The sequence below is a fragment of the Convolutriloba macropyga genome, chromosome 2 (assembly GCF_964194025.1).
Source record: "Convolutriloba macropyga chromosome 2, txConMacr16.3, whole genome shotgun sequence".
Lineage (NCBI taxonomy): Eukaryota > Metazoa > Xenacoelomorpha > Acoela > Convolutidae > Convolutriloba > Convolutriloba macropyga.
The window spans coordinates 45,667,907-45,686,380 of NC_134469.1; the positions used below are offsets into that span (position 1 = coordinate 45,667,907).

General features: G+C 36.1%; 1 protein-coding gene across 1 annotated transcript in view; it reads left to right on the forward strand.

Annotated features, from left to right (window-relative positions):
• Positions 1 to 18,474, forward strand: part of LOC142358703 (uncharacterized) — a 389,942-nt gene that overhangs the window by 114,346 nt on the left and 257,122 nt on the right. Inside the window, exon 3 of the mRNA XM_075410229.1 lies at positions 3,379 to 4,360. Within this exon, the coding sequence (XP_075266344.1) occupies positions 3,379 to 4,360 (982 nt within the window). The remainder of the gene's footprint in view (positions 1 to 3,378; positions 4,361 to 18,474) is intronic.

Consider the following 18,474-nt stretch of genomic DNA (forward strand, 5'->3'; position numbering starts at 1 on the left):
CCTTTTTGGCTGCCAATGTTAATTGATACACTGGCCAGATGCAGTAGTTCTGACTTTTTCATTATTCAATTCAATTCTTTGGATTATATTTCCGGTCTTGTTCTGCTGTTTTTTGTTTCGTCATCAGCATTTTTGCGTCCATTTTTGTTGATTCGTTCATGCAATTGTGACTGAATTGCATGCGTGACGTTATTTTTTACTCGTAGTGGAGCGATTATTTTGTTCATTCGCGTGAATAAATTTTTGGTGACACATGAACTAACTCTCTCAAAAATTGACTTTTCTTTAATTTAAGTGGTAAATAAGATCAAGTGAGTGCGTGTCACTCTATTTGAACGTTATTTGAGAGCAGCTAATTGAAGCAGCAGTAAGTTATGCAGAGATTGATAATTTTTCAAGATTTTTATTTGAATGTTTATTTCAGAACAAATTTTTCTAAAGAAACATGATAAGATATAGGGTTTTAATTGGAAAGGCTTTTAAGTATAAGTTGACTACGATGGAGTCCTTATAAAATGTTGCCTTTGTCTAGAACTTTTTTAAAAACTGGTTTCATACGCGTTCAGTAGATCGTATATTGTACTGGAATTTGTCCGATCGGAAGCCTGGTTGACAATTTTTACTAGATAATTGTTAAAGTCTGCTGTTCCTGAGGCTGCAAAAGTAATTTGGATAGATAAATTCTGGGAAACGTTTTTCAATTAGGAGCCCTTCCTGAGCAATTTTTGAAGCTTTACGTTTCTAACTGTTCAAATCGACGAAGCAGATGCAAAGACCTCAAAATCATGATGCGGGTGGAAAGGTTGCTTTGGCGGTTTAGACCCCCTTGCTCGCTCCCCCTTCCACTTATTTTGAGATATTGGGATGTGAAAGTGGAAAGTCTTTTAGTCCTCTCTTCACATGCTCTCTTGTATCTGTAGCTCGTTTTCTTTGCATTGAACTGTTTTGAAGATACCTCAGCTGAATAGGGCTAGTAGATCCCTTCATCTCAGTTATCTTTTGTACGGGCAATGGGATTGTTTGGTAATTTGCTGATCATTTAAAGTTTGAAACGTTTTTGGAGGTGATCTCTGCAACGTTACTTCAAACGTTGGGCTCGTGTTTAAGCAACCATATCTTGGCAAACTAAAGAGAATTCTAAAATTTCAAAAGTTCCACATAAGTATTTCAGAGCTAATTTGAATAGAGAATATAAACGGAATAAAGTGTAGTTCAGATCGAGTGTGTGATGGCTTTGAGGGCCTCCCGCTTATTGAGTAGGTTTGTTGTGAAAACTAGTTCAGACATTGTTGACTGGTCTAGACAGACGCTGAGTGGGGCCTGAAGAAGGCGCACATGTTCGGAGTGAAAATGGCGGTGAATGCAGTAGTTTTGCATTGGGTTGCGTTGCCTTTTTACTTGCATCGCAAAAGTCTTGTTTGAGTGTGTGGGGACATTTTGATGTTGGTGCTTCTTTTGTGTACATAAAGAGAGGAAGTCTTTTAAACCTTTCGTTGATGGTGGTGGCGGTGGTGGTGGTTGTCTGCTTTTAGTTATTCACTGCTTTCTCTTTCGAGCCATTTGACGGCAGACTGCTAGTAGGATTCTCTAGCTATCTATCTCTCTCTCTCTCTCTCTCTCTCTGTCTCCTGTCCTCTCTCTCTCCATACCTTCCACCGCTTCTACCGTTAAAAGTACTGCTACAACCACCACCGTCACCACTATTACTACTACTTGTATCCATCTTGCTCTCCCTCCCTCCTCCTCTCCCCCTCTTTCTTCTCATCGAAGCCTGCCTGTTTCTCGCAACAACAGCGGCCGCAGCAGCTTAATCTTAGCACACAAAAACTAGTTAACCCCAAAAGAATTGTAATTGCAATACTATTAAATTGCACAATGGTGGCGCGAGACAGGATTTAGTATTTGCTATCTCTGATAAAATTGAGGCAATTTATTGTGCGTATGTTTTGTTATGTCTCCATATCTTTTAGCGCCACAGTCAATATTGTTCCTGCTCGTGCTATGTCACTACTACTCCTCACCATTGCTGTCTACAAGTAATCTGCACCTTTTACGACAAACTTTACTTTTATTCACATTTCACTACACGCTCCATCACACAACTATAAGCTCAAGTATGAAAGCGCATTCCTTTTTATTAGTTCTTTAACTAGTTATCACTGTCAATATGTTAAAGTTTTTGTTTAACCTCTCAAAATACTCGATTTTCCTGATTTGTGGCTATGGTTAAATTCCAATCTGTTAATTCATAGCCCTTTGTTAATTTACTGGGTGACTGAAGAAGTACGACATTGTCAATGTGGAGTACATTGTCACCCTAACTAATGTTGCTGATTGAATCGCTGATTTTGTCGCGTATTCGTTCTCCCTGGCTTGTATTAACAAGATGATAAATCAACTTAATTACTTGCTGAGATTAAAATGGAGGCGAAAAAGGGGAAGGACTTAAACCCAGGTAATGAAACCTTGTTCTTCTTTCTTCGTACCTCCGCTCCTTTTTGTCCCAATATCCTATCTTATCCCTTTTGACGGCGGATCTTTGTATCGCTCTCATTTGCGCGCTGTTTTTCGTGTCTGTTAAGAGTACGTGTCTTTTGTGGTAGTGTTCTGTATGTGTTACACCCCATATTTCTGTACACTCGAAGCCTACAACAACAGCACAACAGGGTGGTTTTGGGGTTCTCTGATGTTTGTTGATTTTTGTTGACTTAGTGGCTTTGAGGTGGGTGGGTGGGTGGGGGGGGGGGGGGGGGGTACTGCAGTATGCATTCAATATTCTCCTGCAGGGATAATTATGAAGGAATAAATCGTCTACCCTGTCCATGGCGCGCTCTTGCTCGCTGATTGTGTCTGCGCGTTGTCGTTTCTTGCTCTCTCTGAGCAAGTATGGTGTTGTCATCTAATGTTGAAACAGGAAAAGTCAGCCGTACGCTCATTATTTATTGTCTGATGATATAGATAACACTATATTTATATATTCATACATCTACTGCCCTTGTGACAAACATACATACACACATACTGTGTGTTTAATCTAACTAGTGCTGCTCTGCTAGGCTGCTGCTGGTTAGCTTATTATAGTTTTGCTTGTTTACACCACAATCAATATGGTTGAAGACGACAGCAAACGTAACTCGTTGACATGCTAAGCATAAATAACTCTTTTATTATTATTACGTATGCAGCTTTTTTTCTCTTAATTTATCCAAATTGCGCTTTAGGCACCCTTTTCCCATCTAAGTTCCGTTCCCTTTAATTTGATATATTAAAGGTTCTCAAAACTGTGGGTTTTTTTTGATCGTGGAGGAAGGCAAAATCTGATTAAGCGTGAATTTGATGAAATTGGCGACGCAACCCGTGGCAACGATTATGTTTTAGCTCGCTTGGCAGTGTAAACTTTGCAAAAAGCGTGCAGATATATTGGCTAAAAGTGGTAAATGGGCTACTCCTGCAGCGCCTAAAGAGTTGCAGCAATCCTCAAACCAGCAAACTGCCGGAGAATCAGTTATTGACCAGACATCTCAGCAGAATCCCGGCAATTACCAACAACCACCGACGCAACAGCAACAACAACTACAGCAACCACAAGCACATCAACAAAATACTTATAATAGCACTGGAAATGCACCCACCTCAGTCGAGCTGCACCAGCAGTCACAGCTAGTGGGTCAAACTATTTCTGGAACCAGTAGCTCCAGCAATCCCCACTCATCCTCTAGATTGAATACTTCGTTTGGTTCAACTCAACAAGGTGGTCCTCCCCTTAACAATGGAAAAATAAACACCGGAGCAGCACAAGAACAAGTACAGTATCCCCCATTTCAGCAGTCTACCAACCAAAACATCAATCAACAGAAACCACCATTGTCAAATCAACAACCAGGGCAACACGTGGCACAACATCTAGCACTTCAAAAAGAAGGTCAGCAGCCATTGCAGCAACAACATCAACCAATACAGCAACAAGCACAACAACAGGCAAACCAAAACCCATTCTCTCAGCTAGCCAAGTTTTTACCAACCGTCATCCAGCCGTTAGCTCAGTCTGTCGCTACAGCAGCTGAACCAAATAGCAGTACACACAACACGAAACAGCCGAATGCCTCGAACTCGAACCTAAATCCCGGCCAGAAAGGAACAGTTAGTAATGGGCACGTGCTGAATATGCCTCCGCCATCTGAGCCACCGCCACTTCCTCCTCCGAGAAGTCCCCAAGTGTTCGACACGAGACCAAACCCCAACACCAAGAGATCACTGTCTGGAAGAGGTGGAGGAGGACCAGGAGGCCCACTTCGGTCACGCGGTGGAACTCATTTGGCACCCCCTAGGCGAAGTGCTCCTGCGCCACCCAACATGCAAGGTTTCTGCATTATTTATTATTCAGATGTTGATCAACTCATATTTAGCCTTTAAAGAATTTAGAAAAATCGATTTAGCATTTAATTAGCATGACAGCGGATATTTGTTAGTTTTCACTATCACATCTAAAAACATTTAATTGATCACCTTGACTTTTGGGGAGCCACAAACAGCTTTACTAAATTTCACTGAAAAAATAAATTTCTGCTCTATCGGAAAAATGCAACAACCAGGATTTCAACCAAAGACAAGATGTCAGAACTCGTTTTGATAAATGAACTTGATGCGTTAAACATTCGTTGCTTTATTTTGAAATAAAATGGTAATTGATGAATATTTTCTAACCTCAAAATTTTCCACTGATATAGAGAATATTTCAATATTTCACAGATAAAAAGTGTTCGAAGTTAATTTATGCATTTTTGGACAGACGTTACTTCGAGTACCTGTGCTGAGCCGGACTTTCTTTTGCGCAGACAATTTGACCAATCAATATATTACATGTAGATAATAAATAGCCGTCGTCAGCCTCCCCCCAACCCCCCCCCCCCCCCCCCATCAGCCCCCCACGCAATTTTATACTAATTTTCATAATTTTTTTCAAACTTTGAAAATTTTTGTCATTTTTTGAGTTTTATCAGCCCTAAATGCCATAGAAGGTTACTGCATAGTTTCTAGTGGTAGTGGAATGATTTCAACATTTTAACATCACGAATTTTAGCATTTTTTGACAAATCGTGCAATTTTTTAAATTTTTTGACACTTATTTTTCTTTATTCGTCTTTCCAGACGCAGGGACCAGAAAAGCCATGGAATAGTTTTCAACTTTTTATCACAAATTTCAGCAATTTTTATAGAACTTGCATTTTTTTCAAGTTTTTTTAAAAATTTGTTGTCGTTTTTGAGGTCAGCCTCCTCTAGGGTTTGTTGATAGGTTACTGCATAGTTTCTAGATAAAATAGGGACCTCCGCCAAGGTTTGATAATAAGTTGTTGCATAGTTTTTAGAGTTAATAGATTGGTTATCAGAATTTTAATGACTCCAGCTTTATCAATGTTATTGAGACAATGAAATGGTTTTGAAAATTTAATGTTTTCAATTTTAGCAAGATTTTGTTAAAATTTTCGTTTTTAAAAAAAAAATTTTTGAGTATTTTTGTCCTTTTCTGAGTTTAACGATCATTACTGGCCAACGAAACTTTTCATGTTTTGTAGATGGGTTACTTGACAGAACTCCAGAGATGAAAAATGGTTTTGAAAATTTTCACTGCGAAATCTGGAAACTTTTCGTTTAAATTTTGCATTATTTTGCAAATTTCTGAAATATCAGTTTTTATAATTGATTTATTTACTAACAAGGCTAGAAAACTAAATGTTGCAGAGTCGAATCAAGCTAAAGCTAGCTTCATGAAACTATGGCTAGCTACTGACAAAGTCAACTGCTCGCCGGTCGTTTGAGAGCAATAAGCCCGACGTTAGTCGGTTATGTTATTTTTTGTTTTCGTTGACTTCTTTAAAAACGGGATAATTAGGTAATGACCAGTGGGTGTTAGGTTTCAATTGAGACTCTTAGCTGTTTTTAATAATCTGCTCAAGGGCTCAGTGCTGAAGCTGCTGGAGGACCTAAAAGGCGAAGGTTCCGAGAGTTTTGAGCCCAATTTAGTGCAATTTTTCGTCGTTTTAAGTTTATTTGATTTGTTCTTAATTATCATTTGTCAACGTTTCAAAGGTCTTCTGCGAGACATACTTTTTTATCTCCATTTTCTGAGCTACATGTTTTGGTAATGCAAACTTAAACACAAAATAATACTGACTTTTACAATTGTTCTGCATAGGCTCTAGTGGCTTTGGAATGGTCTTCAAAATATTAATATCACAAATATAAAGACTTTTTAAATGAATTTCTTCTTCAGTTTTTGAAAGTTCTAATTAATTGCTGTCAAACGAAGTTTGTAGCAATTATGTTAGTCCTGCTGGTCTTTTTATGCGACTTTTTGAGTGACCGATTTCGCGTCTGGTTGCGGATAAATAGGTAGCGCCCAGAGAGCATTAAGTTCTCTTGGTTATGGAACCTTATACTTATGGTTTAAAGGGCGGTTCTTAGGGGTGACCCTCCCCTTTCAACATCAGAACCCCTCACTTCACCCCAACCCTGAACATCGTTCAGGCAGTAAGAGCCCCGTGCAGTCAAGTACCCCCCCCCCCCACTGCTGCCCCACCCAATGAAGCTACAGCTAGCCTCACTAAACGGTAGCTAGCTACTGCCAAAACCAGCCGGTCGTTTGAGAGCAATTCTCCCGACGTTAGTCAGTTGAGTACATATTTGAGTTTTTCAATGTTTACGGACCAATGAAACTTAAGGGCTTGATGGTAGGTAACTGATTTTAAGTACCCGCCTTCATCTTCTCTATCGCTTATTTTTTATATAAAATAGAAGTGCATTTGATTTGTAATCGAGTGCTGTCTGTTTTTTGTGAACCCTTCACACATTTTCATTGTTTTTGAAGTCAAATTGGAATAGTGATTTTGGTCACGCCGAAACAGAAAGTCAAGCAGCGAAGAAGCGGCGTAAAGTTTTCACTGTAATTTATTAAGCAGAGCGAGAAATGTCAGCGGATGCATTTTAAATTGTTTTTCATTGTCTTTTGAATTCTTCGATGGTATTTCAGGACTTGTCCTATATTATTTGCATTGATGGTATTTCAGTACTTGTCCTGTTATGTTTTTTTCACCAATCTGAGAGTTTGTTTGCCCCAAGCCTCGGTCAACATTTACGTGACATCTTTTTGACCACTCCGCTATTGTTTTATTCTTTGCTCAACTCAAAATTTTTTAACAGACAGGTGCTCAGCAAGTAACGCTAAAATAAACACAGTCAATATAGAAAAACGGAAATAGAAATGGACTAAACCCATAAATACCAGTCCTAGACAACCAGAATTGGAACTTTGTTTCAACTGGTCTTTGCTGCCCAGTGTAATCGCTTTTGGAATTGAGTCTACTTCGTATCATCTCATTAAGAAACATGAGTGTATCTAACTAATAAATTCAATCAAAAAAGCTCGCACTGAAAGTTTTTAGGGCAAGTCAACTTTTTCCTTTGTCTGTTTTTAGAATGTTTTGGAATTGAATTGGGTGTTTATTATCCAGATATCTGCCTGGTACGTATTCAGGTCTGAGCAGGGGTCTAACGTAAGTTTTAATACCATTACTTTAAGTTTTTTGGTGCTATTATACCTATCGCATAAATTTTTGGAACTCTATCGAAAGTAATAATTACTTATAGGAGTAATAACGTTGAAGCCATTTATAACGTCAATCTTTTAATTTAGTTTTCAGTTTGTGATGAGGGTGGTTTTGAGTACAGATATGACTGCAGATAATTGATGGGAACAAGTTGTGATTTTGTGTGCTCTTAATGAGATTTTAAAATAGAGTTAAAAGACTGTGTTCAGATTGTTTTTTTTTTGTGAAATGAATCAGAATTGATTTGGAAAAGAAATGACTGTTCAATATATGCAGAAAATTAGGTGCATTCTTTGAGTGATTTGCTGGGTCTTATCTCATTGATCTCGTCTATTTGATGCCAATTGCTGTTAGTAGAATACTACAGTAATTTCCCTGTCCATGTATGTAATAGAAATGAATAATATCTCTGGTATCGAATAAATTCGGATAGAGCATTATGATATAGTTCTCTACTTTTGTTATCTATTTGATGAGAAACGTCTCCATAGCGTTTATAATGTTAATTATAATTTCCTCAATAATTATTTTTCAGTGCTCTGACTACGGCCGGTTTCATTCTTCGGTCACTCTGTGCAAATCTTTTTTTGAACAGCAGTTGCTCACCAATCAATCTGAAGAACAGAATTAGTGTTGGAAAACGGAATGAAAATAGAAACGGGATAGACCCATAAAGCGAAATTTTAGATGCTCGCTACTTGAACTTTGTTCTTATAAGTCTAAGTTACCGTATTTAATGCTTATTGGTAATGGTACTAGTGACTCTGTCCTCTCATGAGGAAAAGGAGGATGTCCACCTGGGAAATGACAGCAAATTGTTTTAAACCTTGAAAATATCCGTGTACAAAATCATTTTCTTTTTCGTGTTTTTTCAATCTCAATGTGAGTTGAGACTCTAGGGGTTTCTAATTTGCTTTACGTTTAAAGCGTTAAAGCGTAGTTTGCGTTTTACATTGGACAGGACTTCATAACTGAGTTCTGACTTACTTAATTCACTGTTTCAACTGGATGTATTTTAAATTTTTACCTCATTGGTTTCATTCGTTCAGTTCTTTGATGGTTTTTCAGGACTTGTCTTGTTAAGGTTTATGATCATCAAACTAAAAATTTTGTTTGCCCTAAACCTCGGTCAATATTTACATAAAATGTTTTTGACTACTCAGCTCTTGTTTCCTTAGCTCACTCAAAACTTTTTTACTGAACATTTGCTCAGCAAATAAGTCTTAATTGAACAGAGTCAATATCGAAATGCGAATTCGGAATTGGAAATGAGACAAACACATAAAGACCAGTTGTGAGTTGTAGAGGACCCCCATTTGAGCTTTGAGTCTTTGCTGCCAAGTCTTATCTCTTTTGGAATGTATTCTGCTTCCTATTATCTCATTACGAAGCAGGAGTTTGTCTAACTAGAAAGTGCAATCTTAATAGCTCGCACCGACCTGGTACGTTTTAAGATCTGAATAGGGGTCTATAGTTAGCATTAATACCTTTTCTTTAAGTACTTTGCTATTTTACCCCTCCCCTAAAGTTTTGCAACTCAAACGAACGTTGTAATTTCTTAATGAAGTAATAACGTTAAAGCCGTTTCTAGCGTGGATCTTTTAATTTAGTTTTCAGTTTGTGAGGGCGGTGGCTTCGAGCTACAGATAAATGATGGGAATAAATTGTGTTTTTTTGTTCTCATACAGAGATTTTAACATACTGAAAAAATTGTATTAAGGACTGTTTTGTTAGTGAAAAGAATCAGAATTTAGTTGGAAAAGAAGTAAAGCTTTAAGAGAAGTATTTTAGCTGTATTCAAAACAAGATACAAGTGTGTGCAATGTGTGCAGAAAACTGGGTGCTTTCTGCGAGTGATATTCTGCGTTTTATCGTTGATCTCTTCTATTTGATGCTAATTGCTGTTACCAGAATACTACAGTAGCTTCTTTGTCCAAATATGTAATAGAAATGAATAATATATCGGGGGTCGAGTAGTTTTGGATAGAGTTTTATGATTTAGATCTCTATTTTGTTTTTTTTTTCAATTTGATGAAAACTTTTCTTTAGCTTCTAGTGTTAATTATAACGACCTAATTTCCACAATAATTATTTTTCAGTGCTCTCGACTTAGGATGCTTTCTTTTTTCAATCATTCTGTTCCAGGTTTCGTTTGAACAGCAGTTGCTCAGCAACTCACTCTAAAGAAGAGAATCAGTTTCCAAGAACAAAATCAAAATAAAAACGGGATAGACCCATTAAGCGAAATTGTAGATGTCCGCTACTTGAACATTGTTTTCATAAGTCTTTTTTACGTTATCTGATGCTTAAGTTTTGTAATTCACTGTTTCAACTGAAAGCATTTGAAATTTTCACTCATTGTTTTTTATTCAATTCTTTGCGTTTCAGAACTTGTCCTGCTATGTTTTTCTTCACTAAACTGAAAATTTTGTTTGCCCTGAACCTAGGTAAACATTTACAAGAAATCTTTTTGACTCCTCAGCTCTTGTTTTGTTCTTCGCTCACTCAAAACTTCTTGCAATCGACGGGTGCTCGGATAATAAGTCTAAAATGTGCAGAGTCAGTTTCGAAAAAGGGATTCGGGAAGTGAGAGAAACCCATAAAGATCGGTTGTAGACGACCACCATTCGAACTTTGCTCAAATTTGTCTTTACTGCCAAGTCTAATCTCTTTTGGAATTGATTCTACTCCGTATCATCTCATTAAGAAACAGGAGTATGTCTGACTACGAAATGCAATCAAAATAGCTCGCACTGAAGAAGCTTTTTGGACAACGGTGCTCTTTTTTCATTGTTTGTCTGTTCTTACCATCTTTATGAATGTCAACGGTGGCTGTTATCCAGCAATCTGCCTGGTTTGTTTTTAGATCTAAATAGGGGTCTTAGGTAAAGTTTAATACCTTTAAGTACTTTGAGGATACTTTACCCTTCCCCTAAAGTTTTGCATTTCAAGCGAACGTTGTAAGATCCTATTGATGTAATAACGATAAGCCGTTTATAGCGTGAATCTTTAAATTTAGTTTTCTGTTTGTGAGGGCGGTTGTTTTGAGCTACGGTTAATTGATGGGAACAAGGTGTTTTTTTGTTCTCATGCCGAGATTTTAAAATGGAGTGGGAAGATTGTGTCACAATTTTTTTGTTAGTGAACTGAATCAGAGTTGAGTTGGAAAAGAAGTAATTAAGCTATAAAAGAAGTGTTTTAGCTATATTCAAAACAAGAGATTGCTGTGTCTTTTCTTGTTGATCTCGTCTATTTGATGCTAGTTGCTCTTACCAGAATACTACAGCAGTTTCTTTGTCCAAGTATGTAATAGAAATGATTAGTGTATCTGGAATGGATTTTTTTTTGATAGAGTATTATGATATAGATCTCTACTTTTTTTTATCTATTTGATGAAAACTTTTCTTTAGCTTTTATAATGTTAGTCATAACGACTTAGTTTCCACAATAATTTTTTTCAGTGCTCTCGACTTATGCCGCTTTCGTTTTTCAGTTGTTTAGTTCACAGTTTTGTTTGAACAGCAGTTGCTCAGCAACGCAAGCTTAACAGAATCAGTTTCGAAAAACGAAATAAAAAAGGGGGATAGACCCATAAAGCGAAATTTTAGATACCCACTACTTGAACTTTGTTCTTAAAGCTCTTAGTTACCATATTTTTTGCTTATCGTTGATGGTACTAGTTGCACTGTCCTCTCATGAGGAACATGAGGATGTCCACCTGGGAAATGACAGCAAATTGTTTTGAACCTTAAAAATATCTGTGTACAGAATCAATTTCTTTTTCGTGTTTTTCAATCCCAATATGAGTTGAGACTCTAGGGGTTTCCAATTTGCTTTACCTTTAAAGCGTTAAAGCGCGGTTTGTGTTTTACATTGGTCAGGACTTCACTTTTGAGTTCTGACTTACCTAATTCACGGTTTCAACTGAATGCATTTGAAATTCTTCACTCATTGTTTTTTCCAATTCTTTGACTGTTTTTCAGTTTTTGTCCTTTTATGTTTTTCTTCATCAAACTAAAAACTGTGTTTGCCCTAAACCTCAATTCTTTGCGTTTCAGAACTTGTCCTGCTATGTTTTTCTTCACTAAACTGAAAATTTTGTTTGCCCTGAACCTAGGTAAACATTTACGTGAAATCTTTTTGACTCCTCAGCTCTTGTTTTGTTCTTCGCTCACTCAAAACTTCTTGCAATCGACGGGTGCTCGGATAATAAGTCTAAAATGTGCAGAGTCAGTTTCGAAAAAGGGATTCGGGAAGTGAGAGAAACCCATAAAGATCGGTTGTAGACGACCACCATTCGAACTTTGCTCAAATTTGTCTTTACTGCCAAGTCTAATCTCTTTTGGAATTGATTCTACTCCGTATCATCTCATTAAGAAACAGGAGTATGTCTGACTACGAAATGCAATCAAAATAGCTCGCACTGAAGAAGCTTTTTGGACAACGGTGCTCTTTTTTCATTGTTTGTCTGTTCTTACCATCTTTATGAATGTCAACGGTGGCTGTTATCCAGCAATCTGCCTGGTTTGTTTTTAGATCTAAATAGGGGTCTTAGGTAAAGTTTAATACCTTTAAGTACTTTGAGGATACTTTACCCTTCCCCTAAAGTTTTGCATTTCAAGCGAACGTTGTAAGATCCTATTGATGTAATAACGATAAGCCGTTTATAGCGTGAATCTTTAAATTTAGTTTTCTGTTTGTGAGGGCGGTTGTTTTGAGCTACGGTTAATTGATGGGAACAAGGTGTTTTTTTGTTCTCATGCCGAGATTTTAAAATGGAGTGGGAAGATTGTGTCACAATTTTTTTGTTAGTGAACTGAATCAGAGTTGAGTTGGAAAAGAAGTAATTAAGCTATAAAATAAGTGTTTTAGCTATATTCAAAACAAGAGATTGCTGTGTCTTTTCTTGTTGATCTCGTCTATTTGATGCTAGTTGCTCTTACTAGAATACTACAGCAGTTTCTTTGTCCAAGTATATAATAGAAATGATTAGTGTATCTGGAATGGATTTTTTTTTGATAGAGTATTATGATATAGATCTCTACTTTTTTTTATCTATTTGATGAAAACTTTTCTTTAGCTTTTATAATGTTAGTCATAACGACTTAGTTTCCACAATAATTTTTTTCAGTGCTCTCGACTTATGCCGCTTTCGTTTTTCAGTTGTTTAGTTCACAGTTTTGTTTGAACAGCAGTTGCTCAGCAACGCAAGCTTAACAGAATCAGTTTCGAAAAACGAAATAAAAAAGGGGGATAGACCCATAAAGCGAAATTTTAGATACCCACTACTTGAACTTTGTTCTTAAAGCTCTTAGTTACCATATTTTTTGCTTATCGTTGATGGTACTAGTTGCACTGTCCTCTCATGAGGAACATGAGGATGTCCACCTGGGAAATGACAGCAAATTGTTTTGAACCTTAAAAATATCTGTGTACAGAATCAATTTCTTTTTCGTGTTTTTCAATCTCAATATGAGTTGAGACTCTAGGGGTTTCCAATTTGCTTTACCTTTAAAGCGTTAAAGCGCGGTTTGTGTTTTACATTGGTCAGGACTTCACTTTTGAGTTCTGACTTACCTAATTCACGGTTTCAACTGAATGCATTTGAAATTCTTCACTCATTGTTTTTTCCAATTCTTTGACTGTTTTTCAGTTTTTGTCCTTTTATGTTTTTCTTCATCAAACTAAAAACTGTGTTTGCCCTAAACCTCTGTCATTATTTACGAGAAATCTTTTCGACTACTCAGCTCTTGTTTTCTTCTTCGCTCACTCAAATCTTTTTTAACCGACAGGTGCTCAGCAAATAAGTCTTAAATGAACAGAGTCAATATCGAAATAGGAATTCACGAATTCGAAATGAGACAAACCCATGAAGACAGGTTGTAGACGACCACCGTTCGAGCTTTGTTCTAATTAGTCCTTGTTGCCAAGTCTTATCTCTTTTGGAATGGATTATACTTCCTATCATCTCATTACGAAATAGGAGTATGTCTAAATACAGAATTCAATCATAATGGCTCGCACCGGCCTGGTACGTTTTTAGATCCGAATAGGGGTCTATAGTTAGTTTTAATACCTTTTCTTTAAGTACTTTGCTATTTTACACCTCCCCTAAAGTTTTGCAACTCAATCGAACGTTGTAAGTTCTTTTTGAAGTAATAATGTCAAAAGCGTTTAATAACGTCAAAGCCGTTTACAGCGAGGTGGTTTCGAGGTACAGATAATTGATGGGAATAATTTGTGGTTTTTTGTTCACATTTATTTTAGCATACTGAAAAGGTTGTATTCAGGATTTTTTTGTTAGTGAAAAGAATCAGAATTGAGTTGATAAAAATTTTAGATGTCCGCTACTTGAACTTTGTTCTTATAAGTCTAAGTTACCGTATTTAATGCTTATTGGTAATGGTACTAGTGACTCGGTCCTCTCATGAGGAACAGGAGGATGTCCACCTGGGAAATGACAGCAAATTGTTTTAAACCTTAAAAATATCCGTGTACAAAATCAATTTCTTTTTCGTGTTTTTTCAATCTCAATGTGAGTTGAGACTCTAGGGGTTTCTAATTTGCTTTACTTTTAAAGCGTTAAAGCGTGGTTTGCGTTTTACATTGAACAGGACTTCATAACTGAGTTCTGACTTACTTAATTCACTGTTTCAACTGGATGCATTTTAAATTTTTTCCTCATTGGTTTCATTCGTTCAGTTCTTTGATGGTTTTTCAGGACTTGTCTTGTTAAGGTTTATCATCATCAAACTAAAAATTTTGTTTGCCCTAAACCTCGGTCAATATTTACATAAAATGTTTTTGACTACTCAGCTCTTGTTTTCTTAGCTCACTCTCAAAACTTTTTTAATGAACAGTTGCTCAGCAAATAAGTCTTAATTGAACAGAGTCAATATCGAAACGCGAATTCGGAATTGGAAATGAGACAAACACATAAAGACCAGTTGTGAGTTGTAGAGGACCCCCATTTGAGCTTTGAGTCTTTGCTGCCAAGTCTTATCTCTTTTGGAATGTATTCTGCTTCCTATTATCTCATTACGAAGCAGGAGTTTGTCTAACTAGAAAGTGCAATCTTAATAGCTCGCACCGACCAGGTACGTTTTAAGATCTGAATAGGGGTCTATAGTTAGCATTAATACCTTTTCTTTAAGTACTTTGCTATTTTACCCCTCCCCTAAAGTTTTGCAACTCAAACGAACGTTGTAATTTCTTAATGAAGTAATAACGTTAAAGCCGTTTCTAGCGTGGATCTTTTAATTTAGTTTTCAGTTTGTGAGGGCGGTGGCTTCGAGCTACAGATAAATGATGGGAATAAATTGTGTTTTTTTGTTCTCATACAGAGATTTTAACATACTGAAAAAATTGTATTAAGGACTGTTTTGTTAGTGAAAAGAATCAGAATTTAGTTGGAAAAGAAGTAAAGCTTTAAGAGAAGTATTTTAGCTGTATTCAAAACAAGATACAAGTGTGTGCAATGTGTGCAGAAAACTGGGTGCTTTCTGCGAGTGATATTCTGCGTTTTATCGTTGATCTCTTCTATTTGATGCTAATTGCTGTTACCAGAATACTACAGTAGCTTCTTTGTCCAAATATGTAATAGAAATGAATAATATATCGGGGGTCGAGTAGTTTTGGATAGAGTTTTATGATTTAGATCTCTATTTTGTTTTTTTTTCAATTTGATGAAAACTTTTCTTTAGCTTCTAGTGTTAATTATAACGACCTAATTTCCACAATAATTATTTTTCAGTGCTCTCGACTTAGGATGCTTTCTTTTTTCAATCATTCTGTTCCAGGTTTCGTTTGAACAGCAGTTGCTCAGCAACTCACTCTAAAGAAGAGAATCAGTTTCCAAGAACAAAATCAAAATAAAAACGGGATAGACCCATTAAGCGAAATTGTAGATGTCCGCTACTTGAACATTGTTCTCATAAGTCTTATTTACGTTATCTATTGCTTATTCGTGATGATGCTACTGACTGCGTCCTCTCGTGAGAAACAAGAGGATATCCATCATCGAAATGGCAGCCAATTTTTCCAACCTTGTAATTGATAGTGTGCAAAATCATTTTGTTTTCGTTCGTGTTTTTTCAATCTCAATTTGAGTTGAGACTCTAGGGGTTTCTAATTTGCTTTACCTTTAAAGCGTTAAAGCGCGTTTTGCGTTTTACATTGGTCAGGACTTCACAATTGATTTCTGGCTTACCTATTTCACTGTTTCGACTCAATGAATTTAAGTTTTTTACTTGTTTTTTTTTTCAATTCTTAGATCGTGTTTCAGAACTTGTCCTGCTATGTTTTTTCTTCATCAAACTAAAAATTGTGTTTGCCCTAAACTTCGGTAAACATTTACGTGAAATCTTTTTGACTCCTCAGCTCTTGTTTTTTTTCTTCACTCACTCAAATTTCTTGCAATCGACAAGTGCTCAGATAATAAGTCTAAAATGAACTAAGTCAATTTCACAAAAGGGATTCGGAAATTGAAATGAGACAAACCCATAAAGATCGATTGTAGACAACCACCATTCGAACATTGTTCTAATTCATCTTTGCTGCCAAGTCTAATCTCTTTTGGAATTGATTCTACTTCGTATCATCTCATTAAGAAACAGGAGTATATCTAACTACGAAATGCAATCAAAAAAGTTCGCACTGAAGAAGCTTTTGGACAACAGCGCAGTTTTTGTCCGATGTCTCTCTGTTCTTACCATCTTTGAATGTCAACGGTGGCTGTTATCCGGCACTCTGCCTGGTACGTTTGTAGATCTGAATAGGGGTCTCGGTAAGATTTATTACTTTTTCTTTAAGCACTTTGATATTTTACCTTCCCTAAAGTTTTGCAACGTAATCGAACGTTGTAAGATCTTATTGAAGTAATGTAAAAGCCGTTTATAGCCTGAATCTTTTAGTTTAGATTTCTGTTTATGAAGGTGGTTGTTTTTGAGCTATGGATAATTGATGGCAACAAGGTGTTATTTTTTGTTCTCATACAGAGATTTTGAAATGGAGTGAAAAGATTGTTCAGACTTGTTTTGTTATTAAAATGAATCAAATTGAGTTGGAAAAGAAGTAATTAGGCTATAAAAAAGTATTTTAACTAAGTTCAAAACAAGGAATTGCTGCATCTTTTCTCGTTGATCTCGTCTATTTGATGCTAGTTGCTGTTACCAGATTACTACAGTAGTTTCTTTGTCCAATTATGTAATAGAAATGAATAATATATCTGGGATGAAGTAAGTTCGGATAGAGTATTGTGATATAGATTGTTACTTTTGTTATCTATTTGATAAACTTTTCTTTAGCTTTTTTAATGTCAATCATAACGACTCAATTTCCACAATATATTTTTTCAGTGCTCTTGACTAAGGCCGCTTTCTTTTTTCTGTTATTTTGTTCAATGTTTTCTTTGAACAGCAGTTGCTCAGCAACGCAATATGAAGAACAGAATCAGTTTCGATATGACTTCAACAATGTTTACATTTAAATTGTTTTTAAATATTTGAGATCCCTATTTGTTATTTTGTTGTCTTATGACCTTTTCTCACCTCACCGATGACACGCAAAATTGGTGTTTTAAAGGGCTAGAACTTAATGTTTTAGTTGAAAGTTTATTGTTTCGATGACTTTCAAAAGTACTGTTTTTCAAATAAAAATGGATTTGAGCTTTCGCCATTTTTTGTTTTTCCTGTCAAACTGTAGCGTTGTCTCAACAAAGAGGTCGAATCTTCTTTGTAATGAACTAAAATTTGTCACTTCGTTGTTAAGTTTAAGAAATTGATTTTTGGCTTTGATACTTCTTACTTTTCTGTTTTTGGACATATGCCCACCTTTGAGGTGTTTTTGTCTTGTCACAACCATGTTATTGAATGAAGTCGAAAATGAAATTATCTTTTGTTCTCAGTAAAAAGATTATATAAGGTTTGACATCTTGGACAGTTTCCTTGCAAAATTTAATTGATTTGTTTGCCTCTAATTTGTCGTACTTTTGTTGTCGTATATATCCTGGATAATGAACAGTCTTGATGGCTTCCTTTGGAGGTGTATATGAAACTGTTTAAAGATTTCATTCCATAGCTGAGGGTTATCACGTTTCTGTTGTTTTTGTGGCCTAGTCTCAATAATGACATTTTGCTTAGTTTTTTGTTTTGAAATGAAATTTAATCTAAGTAGTGGTTTCACGCTTTAAGTAATGGCTCTAGTGCATTGATATCAGGAGCTTTTTGAGTATTCGGCCATATTTAAGTTTGATTTTCTGTTGTCTTTTCACATTAACACTGTTAAGATAGGTCAACTCGGGTTTCAAGGCATCGCCACCAAGACTGTTCATCATCCAGACTAAATCATACGACAACAAATTGACGACAAATTTATACAAATATTAAAAATCAATTAAATTTGGCAAGAAAATTGTTCAAGATGTCAAACCTTATATAATCTTTTAACTAAATTATATAAGTTTTTGTTTTGAAATGAAATTTAGTCTAAGTAGTGGTTCCATGCTTAAACTAATGGCTCTTTGTCATTGATATCAGGAGCTTTTATTTAAAAAAAATAATTTTCGAGTATTTTGGCCATATTTAAGTTGATTTTTTTTTGTCTTTTTACATTAACTCTGTTAGATAGGTCACATCGGGGTTCAAGGCATCCCCAATTGTACATTTTTTCATTTTAAGTTGATATATTTGTAATTTTAATGGCATGGACACTGAATTTAGGCAAGTTTTTTGAATTTGTTTTTCTTTTTTTGGTTGCAAGGCATATTCCGGATATTGAAAGGTCTCAATGGCTCTCCCTGGGTTACAGATGAACCAAAAAATATAACGGTATTTTTCAACTTTGCTATTTTTTTCTTTGTGTCCACTTGACA